This window comes from Ranitomeya variabilis, chromosome 3, assembly GCF_051348905.1.
Source record: "Ranitomeya variabilis isolate aRanVar5 chromosome 3, aRanVar5.hap1, whole genome shotgun sequence".
Lineage (NCBI taxonomy): Eukaryota > Metazoa > Chordata > Amphibia > Anura > Dendrobatidae > Ranitomeya > Ranitomeya variabilis.
Genome location: NC_135234.1, coordinates 181,835,389 through 181,851,580, shown reverse-complemented (window position 1 = coordinate 181,851,580; position 16,192 = coordinate 181,835,389). Strand labels below are relative to the sequence as shown.

General features: G+C 41.4%; 1 protein-coding gene across 1 annotated transcript in view; it reads right to left on the bottom strand.

The window, feature by feature from the left end:
* CAPZA1 (capping actin protein of muscle Z-line subunit alpha 1) overlaps window positions 1-16,192 on the bottom strand; it is a 67,694-nt gene that overhangs the window by 13,251 nt on the left and 38,251 nt on the right. The window contains exons 2-6 of the mRNA XM_077294909.1: window positions 10,673-10,736; window positions 8,710-8,761; window positions 3,385-3,448; window positions 725-931; window positions 564-643 (exon numbers count right to left, since the gene is read on the bottom strand). Of these exons, the coding sequence (XP_077151024.1) occupies window positions 564-643; window positions 725-931; window positions 3,385-3,448; window positions 8,710-8,761; window positions 10,673-10,736 (467 nt within the window). The remainder of the gene's footprint in view (window positions 1-563; window positions 644-724; window positions 932-3,384; window positions 3,449-8,709; window positions 8,762-10,672; window positions 10,737-16,192) is intronic.

The window sequence follows — 16,192 nt, the reverse complement described above, 5'->3', positions numbered from 1 at the left end:
GCCATCAATATCTGATTGGTGGAGGTGCGACATCTGGCATCCCGGCCAATCAGCTGTTACCGACTGGAAGCTCTTGAATGCTTCATGAACACAGCAGTTCTGTGAAAACTACAGTGGCTGCGGTTGGTTCCTACAGATCGAGCAGGCAGACGTCTAGTATCCTGCCACTATAGAGATGACAGAGCTGCTGTGTTCTGGCAGCATTCGAGAACTTCTGGAGGTCCCCAGCGCCGGCGGGGAAGCCCACCAATCTGATATTTATGGTCTCTCCAAAGGGTAGGTCATCAATAAAATAAAAGTGGTGACCAACCCCTTGAAGGAAAGAGCACCCCATGCATCAGATGGTCTCTTTGATTTCTGGTGAAACACATGCATAAGAGAATATCTCCAGATTTAGGGTGACCTGAAATGACAGACGGTTTCAGGATGACACACTAAGCAGCAGATAAAACATACAAAGTCTCAGCCCAACTAATGAACAGAAAGGGTGATATGACACTGCAGCTACGCAGTCCTTCCCACATTTATGTTTGCAATGCCAACATCTTGTAAAATACACATACCAAAAGTTTTTCGGCTGGAACTGGTGGCTTTCAATACAGGCGATTATTGTCTGCTGTCCATCTATAGTCTTTGCATAGACCTGCAGGGAACAGACCAGTCAGTATTTAGCATTAAGTCATGTCAATTAAATGAGTATTAAAACCCACGACCGACACTTAACAGTACAGACGCCGTTGGGGTAATGATCTTTCACATATGCCCTTAAAGCATTGTCGCAGGCATCTCTCCAGGACTTTAACGCCGTGTCTGTTTCATCAGGATGAGCATCGCTTGCATCTTTTCTCAGGTGGTCAAACTTAAAGGAAATCCTGTTCCGAGGATCCAGGAACCTGCCGTTGCCCAGGTCTCCATGTTCTGTAATTAGGACCTACAGAAATGTAAAAACAAAACCACAAGCATTACAAGATTATCAAGACCACCCGCAGTCCATCAACTGAACTATAATAGCTCTAGTAGATATCTGACCATATGGACTGCATACTAGTTTGTATTTTTGCAGTTTATGGAGGGCACAGCTCCCGCTTTCCCCCTTCCAACCACCCTCGCAACATGGGTCGTGAAGGAGGTGAAAAAAAATAAAAATTAAAAAGGTACACATGTGGTAACACTACGTTCAGCCATTTCAAAAAATAAAAGAAAATTAACTTGATCAGTAAACCGTATAACGAGAGAAAAAAAACAAAAACAAAAAACACCAGGATAGGATTACAGTTTTTTGGCAGCTGCAACATAAAAATAAAATGCAATGTATCTACCCCCAAAGCCATCAATTACGTCGTCAGCTCAAGGCGCAAAAAATAAGCCATCACTCAGGCCCAGAAATCAAAAATGGAAACAAAAACAATTTTTTTAAACAAATTTAAGTTTTTTTTTAACGAACTCAATAAAAAAAATAAAAAGTATGTGTGGCATCTGTACTCGTACTGACCGACCTGGGGGAATCATCCTGCCAGGTCACTATTTTTGGCAATTTCAACACCCTTGGGAATTTTTTCCCTGTACACTATATGGTAAAAATGAATGGTGAGGTTTTCAAAAATACATCTCGCCCCACCAAAAAAAAAACAAAAAAAAAAAAACAAGCCATCACATTGCCATATTAAACAGAAAAATTAAGATGTTATGGCTCTAGAAAATAAAGGAGGAAAATAATGGGAAAATCGTCAGGTAGTGAAAGGGTTAATCAAGTGAATTAGATTAATGGACCAGCCCTTGTGGGGTGTCAATATGGGGCACAAGTGACATGAGCATGAACCCCCACTGAATGCTTGCCATTAACCCTGAAAAGTACACAGCCACAGAAAGGACCTACAGTGGGTACGGAAAGTATCCAGACCCCTTTAAATTTTTCACTCTTTGTTTCATTGCAGCCATTTGGTAAATAAAAAAAAAAGTTCATTTTTTTCTCATTAACGTAAACTCTCTCATCTTGACTGAAAAAAAACAAAAAAAAACAAATGTAGAAATTTTTGCAAATTTAATAAAAAAGAAAAACTTAAATATTACATGGTCATAAGTATTCAGACCCTTTGCTCAGACTCATATTTAAGTCACATGCTGTCCTTTTCCTTGTGATCCTCCTTGAGATGGTTCTACTCCTTCATTGGAGTCCAGATGTGTTTAATTAAATTGATAGGACTTGATTTGGAAAGGCACACACCTGTCTATATAAGACCTCACAGTGCATGTCAGACCAAATGAGAATCATGAGGTCAACGGATCTGGCCAAGGAGCTCAGAGACAGAATTGTGGCAAGGAACAGATCTGGCCAAGGTTACAACAGAATTTCTGCAGTACTCAAGGGTCCTAAGAACACAGTGGCCTCCATAATCCTTAAATGGAAGAAGTTTGGGATCACCAGAAGTCTTCTTAGACCTGGCCGTCCAGCCAAACTGAGCAATCGTGGGAGTAGAGCCTTGGTGACAGAGGTAAAGAAGAACCTAAAGATCACTGTGGCTGAGCTCCATAGATGCAGAAGGGAGATGGGAGAAAGTTCCACAAAGTTTCACTGCAGCCCACCACCAGTCAGGCCTTTATGGCAGAGTGGCCCGATGGAAGCCTTTCCACAGTGTAAGACATATGAAAGCCCGCATAGAGTTTGCTAAAAAACACATGAAGGACTCCCAGACTATGAGAAATAAGATTCTCTGGTCTGATGAGACGAAGAAAGGCCTTTTTTTTTTTGGTGAAAATTCTAAGTGGTATGTGTGGAGAAAGCCAGGCACTGCTCATCACCTGCCCAATACAATCCCAACAGTCAAACGTGGTGAAAGACCTGAAACCGGAAAATGGCTGTCCACCAATGTTCACCATCCAACCTGACAGAACAGGAGAGGATCTGCAAGGAAGAATGGCAGAGGAGCTCCAAATCCAGGTGTGTCATTCCCAAGAAGATTCATGGCTGTACTAGCTCAAAAGGGTGCTTCTACTCCATACTGAGCAACGGGTCTGAATACTTATGACCATGTGATATTTCAGTTTTTCTTTTTTAATAAATTTGCAAAAATTTCTACATTTTTTTTCAGTCAAGATGGGGTGCAAAGTGTACATTAATGAGAAAAAAAATGAACTATTTTGAATGTACCAAATGGCTGCAAAGAAAGAAAGAGTGAAAAATGTAAAGGGGTCTGAATACTTTCCATACCCACTGTATAAAGCAACGCTGTCAGGCTTAAGGACTAGTACAAATACCAAAGCACAAATGAGCACCTGCCTAGAGTCACACAGACAAGACCTCCGAGGACCGAGCACCCACCACAGCTTCATCCGGGTCTAGATAGATATACATGTCTCATTCTAAGGGACTAACAATCTTCTTACCGGGTCATCGTAGCCTTCAATCCTTACAGGGGTAAACTGATCCATATTGTACTGGGCAAATGCACTGTGAAGAAGAGAGGGAAAATCTAAAAACGACATTTAGAGTGTGTGACATCTGTTGGCATATACTGCTGCTCGGAAATTCCATCCTTAAAGGGAATCTGTCAGGTGATTTTTGTGTAGTATTTTGATATAGTGCTTGGGCAGCCCTTACTGGATATGGAACTTATTTCTGTACGTTGCCCCGTTTTGTTGCTGCAAGCCCCAAACAAATTGATGGTCTCGCCCCGGCAAGTCAAGCATATGTAAATGGAAAATGAATATTCCCCCCTTCCCTCGCATCACCGATTCAGTCAGACTGCCGTATGTCTAGAGTATCGCATCGCAATCGTCGGACTGAACGACGGCTCTCCTGACCAGAGAGTGACAGCTGCATAGCAATATATCACGCCGTCACTCAGGGCAGGAGCGCAGAAAGCCAGTCCGAGGATTGCGATGCGATCCCTAGGCAACTAACTGAACAGTCTGACTGAATCAGTGACGCCGATGGACAGAGGTGAATATTCATTTCACATTTACATGCACGCTGGGAAATCAAGGTAATGTAAATTGCAATTAAATATTCACCCGTTCTTCCCGCCCATAATTATACCCACCTGTGTTTGTCGGCGTCACGCATTGGGTGCAGTCAGACTGCCATGTTACTCGTGCAGGGATCACATCGCAATCCTCGGGCTGACCGTCTGCTCTCCTGACCTGAGCATAACAGTGTGTATTTCTATGCAGCTGTCACTCTCAAATCAGTCCAAGGATTGCGATGCGATCCTCAAACATGTGGCAGTCTGACTGAATTACTGATGCCAGTGCAGAAGGGTGGGCTGAATTATGGGGAAGGGGGTGAATATTAATTTGTCATTTACATATTGCTTGCCTTGCTGGGTGCGAAAATAAATTTTCCGGGGCTTTCAGCAACACAATGGGGCCACGTACAGAAATAAAAGTTACTTATCCTGAAAGGACAGCCCAAGCACTATTTCAAGATACTACACAAAAATCACCTGACAGATTCCCTTTACAGAGGGTCTCACAAAATGTAGACAATGTAGAAGGTGATGAAAAACCTTTTCTTCATTATTTTGAAGATGTTCGCAATAACATTATTTGACACCTAAATAAAAAAAAAAATTAAGTCCAAGTGCCCATTACTAGAGGTTTTGCTTGGGTGTGTACTTCTTTATAATGCTGATAATCAGGCAACAACTCTGGGAAAAGAACAAACCCTCACAAAAGCATTGACAAACACTGCAGAGCGAGAGATGTGCTGGAGCAAGCAGACCTGAGTGTGATTAACTGACAGCTGTCATCTCTGGTAGTCAGTGTGGGGGAAGGGACAGTAATCATTAAAAACACTTCTAGTAACTCTCCACTCAACCTGAAATTCAAATGAGCTTTATTGGCAGGCCCAAATACACATTACATTTGCCAAAGCAAGTGTAGTGCTACCAACTCTGCTGCACGGCCCCTCCCCCCACAATGACCACTGTGATTAAAAGCTTTCATCTCTAATCAGGTCTACTCTGGCACATTTAATAACTCAAGTGAGGAGAGCAGACTGCTAATATGTCTTACACACAGCATGTTCTAAGCTATAGTGGGGGCATGGTCTTTTATCCACTTATATGTGGGTGCCTGATTTTGATTGGCATTAGAGACGAACAGATCGATTAGCGGAACTCTCGTCTAGCGTCCAGGTCAGTGGTATCTGGCAAGTATACTGGCAAATTTCTGACTTTCTGGTGTCCTCGGAGAGGCTTTTTAATTAGCTGACATGACATTATCTGTGCGTCACATGGAGAGGAGGCCTAATAAAAATGTTTGCAGTAAAACTAAAACCTGAAGTACTGCCCCCCTCCCACAGAAGTACTGCCCCTCTCCCACAGAAGTACTGCCCCTCTCCCACACAGACTGCTGGAGATAAATCACACTCAGGTCTGCTGTGCTCCAGCACATACCATCACTCTGCAGCGAGGAGAGGACCATTTGTCAATGCTATTGTGAGGGTGAGTTCTTTTCTCCAGTGTGTTGCTGCCCAATTATGATAGGTCAGAATCAGAAAGAGGCAGTACACGTCCCCAGAGAAATCTCTAGTAATGCCCACTTGGACTTTAAAACTAACAACTGCTTAAGTGCCAAATGCTTTGATTGGTAATATCTCCACAATGTAGAGGCAAAATAAAAAGATCAAGTGTTTTTCTGCTCTGCAGCCTCTATTACATCATGTGTCCAGTTCAACATGAAAAATTTGGTGAAAGGTCCTCATTAGATATCATTTTAGGTTCAACATTTTGTGCCAATGTAAGCTCCGTTCAAATGTCCAGTTGTCACCTGCATCTATTAAGATGCATTATTAAAAAATAAAGGTAAATGTCCCAGCTCCTTAAGCAAATTCTTTTATTGTGGAAACTTTAAAACCTAATATGCGGCATGATCCTCACAAAGTGGATGTGCACATGAGCACCGATAATTCAGCTGTCTTTATTCCTGTTTTATTAAGGTATCTCTATTTCTAGAGAGGGCTATATTTCTCGCTCTTATTATAGTCCATTCTGGATACTCACGTTTGATCATTCTTTTGTGCAGTCATTGAATTCAATATGCATGTCTTTTTCATTAGAACAATTTCTTTTAAGTCTGCTATGCTCTCCTACTGGGATGGATTTTATTGTGTGCATTGGACGACTACTTCGAGCATGCAATATTGTATTACCCCTGACTGGTTTTTGATAAGTTTTGGAAACTGTCTGACCAACATTTCCTTGTAGCACCAAATCTAGAAATGACATAATATGATTATTTTGTTTGCAAGTGAATTTAATATGGTAATCACTGGTATTTATGTATTCTAGAAATTTTGGTAAGGAAGATACATCGCCCCCCCATATTATGAGGGTGTCATCGATGTATCTGCCATACGATACTATTTGTTGCAAAAAAGGATTGTCAGCAGAATAAATGAATTGGTGTTCCCGGAAAGCCATTTTGAGTTTGCTAGTGATGGTGAATATTTAGCTCTCATAGGGACACCCGCCTTCTGCAAATATATGACATCAAAGTAATTAAAATTAATGAAATCATTAGAATAATTACTGATGAGACCTATTGTGTCGGGAATCGGCTCTATGAATGAACAGTTATGCAAGTGGGCAGATTCTCTGTTGCAGCCCTTGGTACAAATATTACCTGGGCATTTAAAGGACTCTAGCGATGTACTGGGAGTAATATCCAGTAAAGAGTGGAAAAAAGAATATTCATGGCTATGTTATTTCATTGTACACATGTATCCCACATGAATTAGCGATGAAGGCATTACAATATTTTCTCAGAAATTACAGTAATTATTCTAATGATTTAATAATTTTTTTTTGTTACAGGCTGTTTTCTTTTTGTTGAAACATTTTTTTCTCCTTTGATGATATCATATTTGCAGAAGGCTGGTGTCCCTATGAGAGCTAAATATTCACCATTACTACCAACATCACAATGGCTTTCTGGGAACACCAATTCATTTATTTTACTGAAAATCCTTTATTGCAACAAATAGTATGGTATGGCAGATACATGGACGACACCCTCATAATGTGTGTGTGTGTGTGTGTGTGTGTGTGTGTGTGTGTGTGTGTGTGTGTGTGTGTGTGTGTGTGTGTGTGTGTGTGTGTGTTGTATCTGCCAAACCAAAATTTCTAGAATGCATAAATACCAATGATTACAATATTAAATTTACTTACAAACAAAATAGTCATATTATGTCATTTCTAGATTTGGAGCTACAAGGAAATGTTGGTCAGACAATTAGTTCCAAAACTTATCAAAAACCAGTCAGGGGGAATACAATATTGCATGCTCGAAGTAGTCATCCGACGCACACAATAAAATCCATCCCAGTAGGAGAGCATAGCAGACTTAAAAGAAATTGTTCTAATGAAAAAGACATGCATATTGAATTCAATGATCTGCACAAAAGAATGATCAAACGTGAGTATCCAGAATGGACTATAAGAAGAGCGAGAAATATAGCCCTCTCTAGAAATAGAGATACCTTAATAAAACCGCAAAAAAACAGGAATAAAGACAGCTGAATTATCGGTGCTCATGTGCACATCCACTTTGTGAGGATCATGCCGCATATTAGGTTTTATAGTTTCCACAATAAAAGAATTTGTTTAAGGAGCTGGGACATTTACCTTTATTTACTGCTGATTCACGTCGAGTCCGGACGGAGTCCGTGCACCTGTGGCTGGAGTTGGTGAGCTGGCTAGGGCTTTCAGCCCAAATATTCTATGTAATTATTAAAAGAAACAAATTTGTTACAAAAGGAACAAAAACGGGTGCACACTTTGCTATTTTGCATACATTTTTGTTAATTTCAGAATGGGCCAGTTTGCTCTGTGAACACCTGTAGTGTGCTGGACAGGTGAAGGCTTAAAAACCAGATCCCTGAACAGATGACAATGGATGATCATCCCTTATGATCCGGTTTTCCACAGATTTCAATGTTTGTAACTAAAAAAAACCAAAAAGGAAAAAAAAAAAAAAAACAGACTAAATAGTTGTGCAGAGTAAATTTTCTGATCCAGCCACATAAAAACCAAAAACAAAAAAAACCATGAATAAGAATGGAAAACATTTAAGGACATTTCTAATCAAATTCAAGTGAATGGATCGTGTATTAGATTATTTCATTTCAGTTTTGTCATCTCAAAATTGATCGAAAAAATGGGAGAACTACTGGACATGTGAATAGAGTAGGTAGGTGCACAGAATCCTTAATCTAGTCACAGACTTACAAGACAGCATGAAACTACCTGTGTCCACCACTAGAGGGTGCAAGACACTTACAACAGTATACAGTTCTTCATTATGCTATGCATTATGTCACTGCTGTATGCGGAGCGGCCCATCGGTGGGCTACATATATATCCTCGCTGTCAGACCCTTTCTGGGTGGGTTGTCTTTCTTTCATAGGGCAAGACAGTATAGCAGATGTGATTGTGTCCTGCGGCTCCTCTCTCGCTCGTCCTGTCCATGGCAGATTAGTGGACAACCCCTTCAATGAATGGAGGTCACAGTCTGCATATATACAGTGACATCCTGGAAATGGTCAGAACTCCATGGAAGAAGGCTGTAAGAATGCGGTAGACACAGAATAGGTGGGTAGTCTGTGACATTGGTGGACGGATGGATGGTGGCTTTACCAGCACAGAAGATACCCCTATATAACGTGATCACTGAATTAGCATTATAGACATGACACTTGTGGAGACTTACTGTGCCGCTCCCTCCCTGAGCAGGTTGTCATTATTGAGGAGTAACCGGACATCTGAAGGAAAGAGGGAACACACCATTACACAGACATTCCTACAGATCGCTCCTTATATTATATCACGTAGAGAGGATACTGATCACTAGGACAGGAGCGCTGCACATGGCCGCAGCCAGAGAACCACAGCTCATCTATGTCATGGAGGACAGATAAGGCTGCCCTAATTACATAGTGCCGAGAAGGATCCCATGGCCGCAGCCATAGAATTACAGCACATCTATGTCATGGAGGACAGATAAGGCTGCCCTAATTATACTGTGCCGAGAAGGATCCCATGGCCACAGCCAGAGAACCACAGCACATCTATGTCATGGAGGACAGATAAGGCTGCCCTAATTATATAGTGCCGAGAAGGATCCCATGGCTGCAGCCAGAGAACCACAGCACATCTATGTCATGGAGGACAGATAAGGCTGCCCTAATTATATAGTGCCGAGAAGGATCCCATGGCCGCAGCCAGAGAACCACAGCTCATCTATGTCATGGAGGACAGATAAGGCTGCCCTAATTATATAGTGCCGAGAAGGATCCCATGGCCGCAGCCAGAGAACCACAGCACATCTATGTCATGGAGGACAGATAAGGCTGCCCTAATTATATAATGCCGAGAAGGATCCCATGGCCAGAGCCAGAGAACCACAGCACATCTATGTCATGGAGGACAGATAAGGCTGCCCTAATTATATAGTGCCGAGAAGGATCCCATGGCCGCAGCCACGGTGCTGTGCAGAGGTAACATCCATCGTGGTAATGACCGGAGGACGACAGGCACACTGATAAATACCCACATTAATGATGGCTACAAGGGGCTGCAATTGCCTTTACGCAATATTATTAATGCTAGGGAAAATGTTTATATTAGATAGGCGATATATGTGTGGCCTCTGGGACCCCACAATCAGAGACGGGTCCTGTGGGTCATGTGACTGGAGCGGCGATACACCGCTCAGTCACTTACTGCCGTACTCCACTATCTCCATCAGTCCCATAGACGAGGGATGGAGTGGTAGCATGCATGTAACATCATTGCTCCATTTAAAGAGAAAAGAGGGGTGTAGGACCCCAATTCTTGAGGTCAGTAGGTGCCCGACAGACCATCCATTTATCAGCCCCTTTTGGAATGGCGCTTACAGAAATCACATTTATGACAGCCCTAACACAAGAGATTACATGTGCAATGCCCTGCGCTCCAGGGGGTCTGTGGAGCTAACCGAAAATCAACTCGGGGTTCAGATCAGTAAAGCATGGGAGGTCCGGACATTTACGCAATGAAGGAATATGAACACACTCGGGGCATATATATATATTTTTTTAACTTGATTGCATGTATTTTTGCAATTGGGTTCCATTAAAACCTTTGCCTTCTGTGGTTTGGGAACCCTAGACAAAGGACATGCTCATTTTTCGGGCGGCACCGCACGACCGAAGCCTGGAAGAAATCATTAGCATGAAACATTATAACTGAATTTCTCAAGATCTACACCACATCTATGAGGCATACTGGTAAGACGGGTTTAATCATCATTCTATTACCTGTATGCCCATAGTAATGGCTCAAAATCGTCCAGGGTGTGACAGACATTCCCTTTAATCTGAGAGCAGCATTGTGAAGAGACAGAGACCCCAATTCCAGCAATGTATCACTTAATGGGCTGCTTGCTGTAGTTTTCATAAAATCACTTTTCTCAGTAGTACATTCATATTTGATCTCTGTATAACCCCGCCCTCAACACCGATTGGCAGCTTGCTGCCTATACACAGTGTACACAGAAAGCGGCCAATCAGTGGTGTGGGCGGGGTTATACAGAGCTCAGCATTAGAGGACTGTGAGATCTGCAGCAGATAGGAGAGATGTTACCAGATCTGTAGCTATTTAGTGCCAACCAGAGCATGCCTAGTGTCACTTACCATTGAAGACCTCATTAAATTCCCCTGGGGGTGCGTGAGTGATGAATTTTGCAGCAATACGCACCTGCAGAAACATACAAGAAGGAGAATTAGATGTGAAACCCCTTGTAATGAGGCCAAATCCACCAAAATATTTACCAAGTGCAATGACAGTGTCTGCAGATGCCGCCATCACTTCCTGCCTTACTTATAGTAGTGTGCGGGCTGTGGCACAATTTAATTAGGCAGAATAATTCTTGCAATGCAATGAATCACCCAAGTCATTATTAGAAATGATTAACCTCTTAAGGATCAGCTTAGTTTGAGTCTGGAAGATCAAGCTATTTTTTTTTTCAGAACCAATCCATTGATATAGCCACTTCAGGGCTTGTTTTTTCGCAGGACAAATCAAACTTTTCATAGAACTGAATTTGAGATTTCAATCAGTCATTGAATTTACGCAGTTTCTTTTATGCTTTAGTATTTTTACTTAATGGTTTTATGGGTGGAAAAAAAAAATATCACCTTTATGCGATGTATAATTTTTTTGTTTGAACTAAATTATGTTTTCACGGTAAGTATTTAGGAAAAACAGCAATTCCACCAAAGTTTAATCTTTTTGCCGTTATCGCTTTTCTATAGGCAGGTAGGATTCCAACGCTTTCACTTCCAGTATCTAGCTTCTAGGTTTTTTTTTTTATAGATTTTTTTTAATGATAAAATCCGTTCGGAAGTTATTTTTTTTTTTTAAATATTAAACCTAATTTTACTTTTATTTTTGTCCCCACTAAATACACGGCATTGCAAAACTACTTCACACCCCTCAACTTTCCCACATTTTTTTTTTTTTTTAACATTAAACTCACAAACGTAAAAGTAATTTATTGGAATTTTATGAGCTATACCCACAAAATATAGCAAATATTTGTGAAGTGTAAAGTGAATTATGTTTTTATAATTATTTAAAAATTATAAATCTGCAAATTGTCATGCGCATTTGTATTCAACCCCATGACCAATTGTCTCCAGATGTCACAATTAGTAAATTGAGTTACCTGTATCTAAATTTACTCTTTGTATAACTACAGCTTTTTGTGTGAAGGACTCAGAGGTTTGTTTGAGAACGTTAGGGATCAAACAGCATCATGAAAACCAAGGAACACACCAGACAGGTCAGGGATAACTGGAATACTACCAAGACATGGCCGTCCACCTAAACAGACATCCCAAGCAAGGAGCACTAATTAGAGAAGCTGGTAAGAGGCTTGTGATCATTCTGGAGGATCTGCAGAGATCCACAGCTCAAGTGGGAGAATCTGTTGACAGGACGACTATTAGTTATATTCTCCACAAATCTGGCCTTAAGGGTATGTGCACAAGTTGCGGATTTCCTGCGGATCCGCAGCGTTTTTTTGCGGTACAGAAATGCTGCAGATCCGCAAGTGATTTACAGTACAATGTAAATCAAAGTGGAAAAAATTTTTTTAAAAAATCGCTGTGCTAATGGTGCAGAAATGCTGCATATTAAAAGAAGTAGCATGTCACTTCTTCTTTGCGGATCTGCAGCGTTTTTGTACCCATTCCATTATAGAAATCCGCAGGGGTAAAAGCGCAGTAAATACGCAGCAAATCCGCAACAAAAACCGCACAAAAAACGCGACAAATCCGCACCTGCGTTTTCTGCCAAGAGATGCAGAATCCGCACCAGAAATTCCTAAGCCTAATCTGCAACGGGTGCACATAGCCTTATAGAGGAGTGGCAAGAAGAAAGCAATCTTTGAAAGCAAGCCATAACAAGTCCTGTTTGCAGTCTGCAAAAAGCCATGTAGGGAACACAGCTAGCATGTGGAAGTGCGTGCTTTGGTCAGAAGAGACTAAAAAGGAACTTTCTGCGCTTAAATGCAAAATGCTATGTGTGGTGGAAAACCAACATTGCAAATCACTCTGAAAACAGCATCCCTACAATGAAACTTGGTGGTGGCAGCACAATGCTGTGGGATGCTTTTTTTTCAGCAGGAATAAGGAGACTGGTCAGAGTTGCTGGGATATATGGAACTACATCAGAGCAATCCTGGAGAAAAATCTGTTAGAGGCTGCAGAAGACTTGAAGCTGGGGCGTAGGTTAGGCTACGTTCACATTTGCGGTCAGCGCCGCAGCGTCGGGCGCCGCAGCGGCGCCGCATGCGTCATGCGCCCCTATACTTAACATGGGGGCGCATGGACATGCGTTGTGCTGCGTTTTGCGCCGCATGGCCGCAAGCGTTGGACGCAAGAAACGCTTCAAGTTGCATTTTTTTTGCGTCCAACTTGCGGGCAGAAACGACGCATGCGGCGCAAAACGCAGCGTTTTAGCGTGCGTTTTGCCGCGTTTTTGTTTGCGTTGTGCGCTGCGGCGCCGACGCTGCGGCGCACAACGCAAATGTGAACGTAGCCTTAACCTTCCAGCAGGACATCAACCCTAAACATACTGCCAGTTACAATGGAATGGTTTAGATCAAAGCATATTCATGAATGTGAATGGCCCAGTCCAGCCCTAAATCACACTGAGTAATCTGTGGGAAGACTTGAAAATCACTGTTCAAAGACGCCTCCATCCAACCCCACTGAGCTAGAGCTAGTTTTCAAAGAAAAATGGGCAAAAATGTCAGTCTCTAGATGTGCAAAGCTGATAGAGACATACCCGAAAGACTTGCGGTCAGTAATTACACTGAAATGTTGTCGTACAAACTATTGACACAGGGGGCATACAAATGCATGTAACAATTATGTCAGATTTATATTTTTAAAACATTTAGAAAACCATATATTATTTCCTTTACACTTCCCAAATACATGCTACTTTGTGTTGGTATATCACATAAAATCCCAATTAAATAAATTTAGGTTTGTGGGTGTAAGGCTACTTTCACACTTGCGTTTGGAGCCGCTGCGGACTTCCTCCGTGAAGCCCCGCCCTCCGCCGCTAGCTCCGCCTACTTCTGCATGCGGCCGGCATGCGGCCTGTGTACCTATATTTAACATTAGGCACGCAGGTCGTGCCGCAGTATGCGGATCCTTCCGCATGCGTCGTTTTGACGATGCGGAGACCAGCGAAGGACGCAGCTCGTAGCATTTTTTTTTTCCGCATCGTCAAAACGACGCATGCGGAAGCATCCGCTTACTGCGGCACGACCTGCGTACCTAATGTTAAATATAGGTACACAAGCCGCATGCCAGCCGCATGCAGAAATAGGGGCGGAGGGCGGGGCTTCACAGAGGAAGTCCGCAGCGGCTCCAAACGCAAGTGTGAAAGTAGCCTAACAGAGAAAAAAAAAGGTAGAAAAGTTCACAGGGTATGAATACATTTCAAGGCACTGTACTTGAACCTGCTATACATAATATTATAGAACGTTCTTATCCAAAAAATTAAAACGGAGCGACAAGCTGAGGCCAAGCTTCTGGCATTACCAAATGGGCAGATCTCTCCCTGACAGATCTGAGGACTACAGTAAGGTCAGATAAAGCATTAGGGAACCTGGGGCATCGATGCTCACACAGAAGGAGACCCTGCTTCTGGGTCATTCCATATCAAGTGATCCAAATATGAATATTTTTTTTACCTTACGTCTTTAGATTTTTTTTATTTTTTGTTTTTATGAAGTACAACTTTAGTTAATTACAAATTAAAAGTTTAGAATTTTTTTCTTCATCAGTTAATTTTTTACAGATTTTTAAAGTTTTGAAAAAGCATGGATTTTGGCCTGGTATGGCTTTACATTTTCTATCATATCTCGGGCTAGAATTAAGATATAGAGGTTGGAGAGGCATCATTTTTCTCAGAACGGTACTGGCTTTCATTTGATATGTCACAAGACTATGTTTCTTTATATTTTGTTTTGGAGAAATCAAATTAAAAATTTTGATGCGCAATTCTGAAACGTATGTTTTAAAATTGTGAAAACATGCATGTGTGTTACTTGTGTCCTTGTTTATATTTTTACAGGGATTCAACTTGGGATCTATCACATTTGTATTTTTTTTTAAGCCTTGAATCATCTGATTTTATGTTTGTGTGAGTTTCTTCCTTTTTTCTTTTCAAATTACAACTTATTGCATTCAACATTTATATGTAACAATAAAGAAACGCAAAAAACAAATACCGAAGAGCCAGAATAAAAGCATCTTAATCATCATAACAACTGGCTCAGCATTTTCAACCTGAATTCATTGAACAAGCCAAAAGATAAAAGGTGATCACATCCTCAAGTGTGGTTTTCTAAATACAGTCTTGTCCTAATTATGTTAAAAACAAGAATAAAAGAACCAATATTTCTACCACCTATTTATACATGGAACAATTTTTTTTCTACTATATCACTAAACCTGTCATTTCTGAAGTGTTTAAGAAGAATAGTCCAGTAGTTAAATCCTCGTACTATAAAATATGAACTAATCAAACAATTAATAGGTTTTTACACTGGGCTTCTATCACCAATGTGTCCCTTCTAGTGGATGAAATGCCATCTTGTCCATAAGCGCTCACTAGCAATGGCCGTTTCCTTTTGTGTCAGAGTATGTACGGCCTGTTATGGCGTTTGGCTGCACCTGAGTTATATCTGATTTTTGATCACTTTTACAATGTCTGGTTTTCTTGGATACACAAAGGATGGCGCTGGACCAGAAGGTGCAGAAAAGTCACTTCTACGTCTTCATTTTCACAATCTTTGGAGAGTCCAGTAGCCGTCAGCGCCGATCATATTCACAGGTCACATAGCCAGTTGTGTCATCCATTGCCGATCTTGTGCCGCCTTCTACCACTTCATGGACGTCACTGTCTTTATTTCCACTACATGGGATGACAGGCCGGTATTGCTGAGTCCCTGTGATGGGTTCTGCTTCCTGTAACCGATGTTATAACAATCTCTCCTCCTCTTCGTAGTCCTGGTTTGTACAATACATGAACTGGATGTTATGAGTATTTTCTCCCTCCATTTGAGGAGTTTCCTGGGTGATAAGATTTGGTGTGAATCTGGCCTCTGAAGACCCGAGCTGCCGGCCTGTCATCTGCTCTGCAGTCACCGTCTACCCCTGGTCATTCTCAGCCCTAACAAAGCTTCTCCTCTGTCCTCTCCTGCTTCTAATACTCTGTAACATAATAAAATAATACAGTAATATCTAGCAATCATGGATTATTTGGTAAATATAGACCTCACACTGTTAGACCACAAGCTGAGCAGATCTAAAATCAAGATTTTTGAACTGACACTGTAATAGTTTTATTTTTTAAAATATGATCCCATCATGATCCCATCTTGTGTTTTGGTACAGATGTGAATAGGAGCATAGCAGGCACATGTGCAGTTTTTGAAATTTTTAAATTAAACGTTTTTTTCGGAAATGCGTTTTAAAGTTTTGCGCTTGCGCTCGCATAGGTAAATTATTATCAAAGATACGCTTGTGACATATCTGGTGAAAGCCTGTACTGTTCTGAGTAGAATGGTGTTTATTTTGTTTCTCTCTTTTCTAGCCTGAGTTATGGGGAGAAATGTAAAGGAAGGCAAC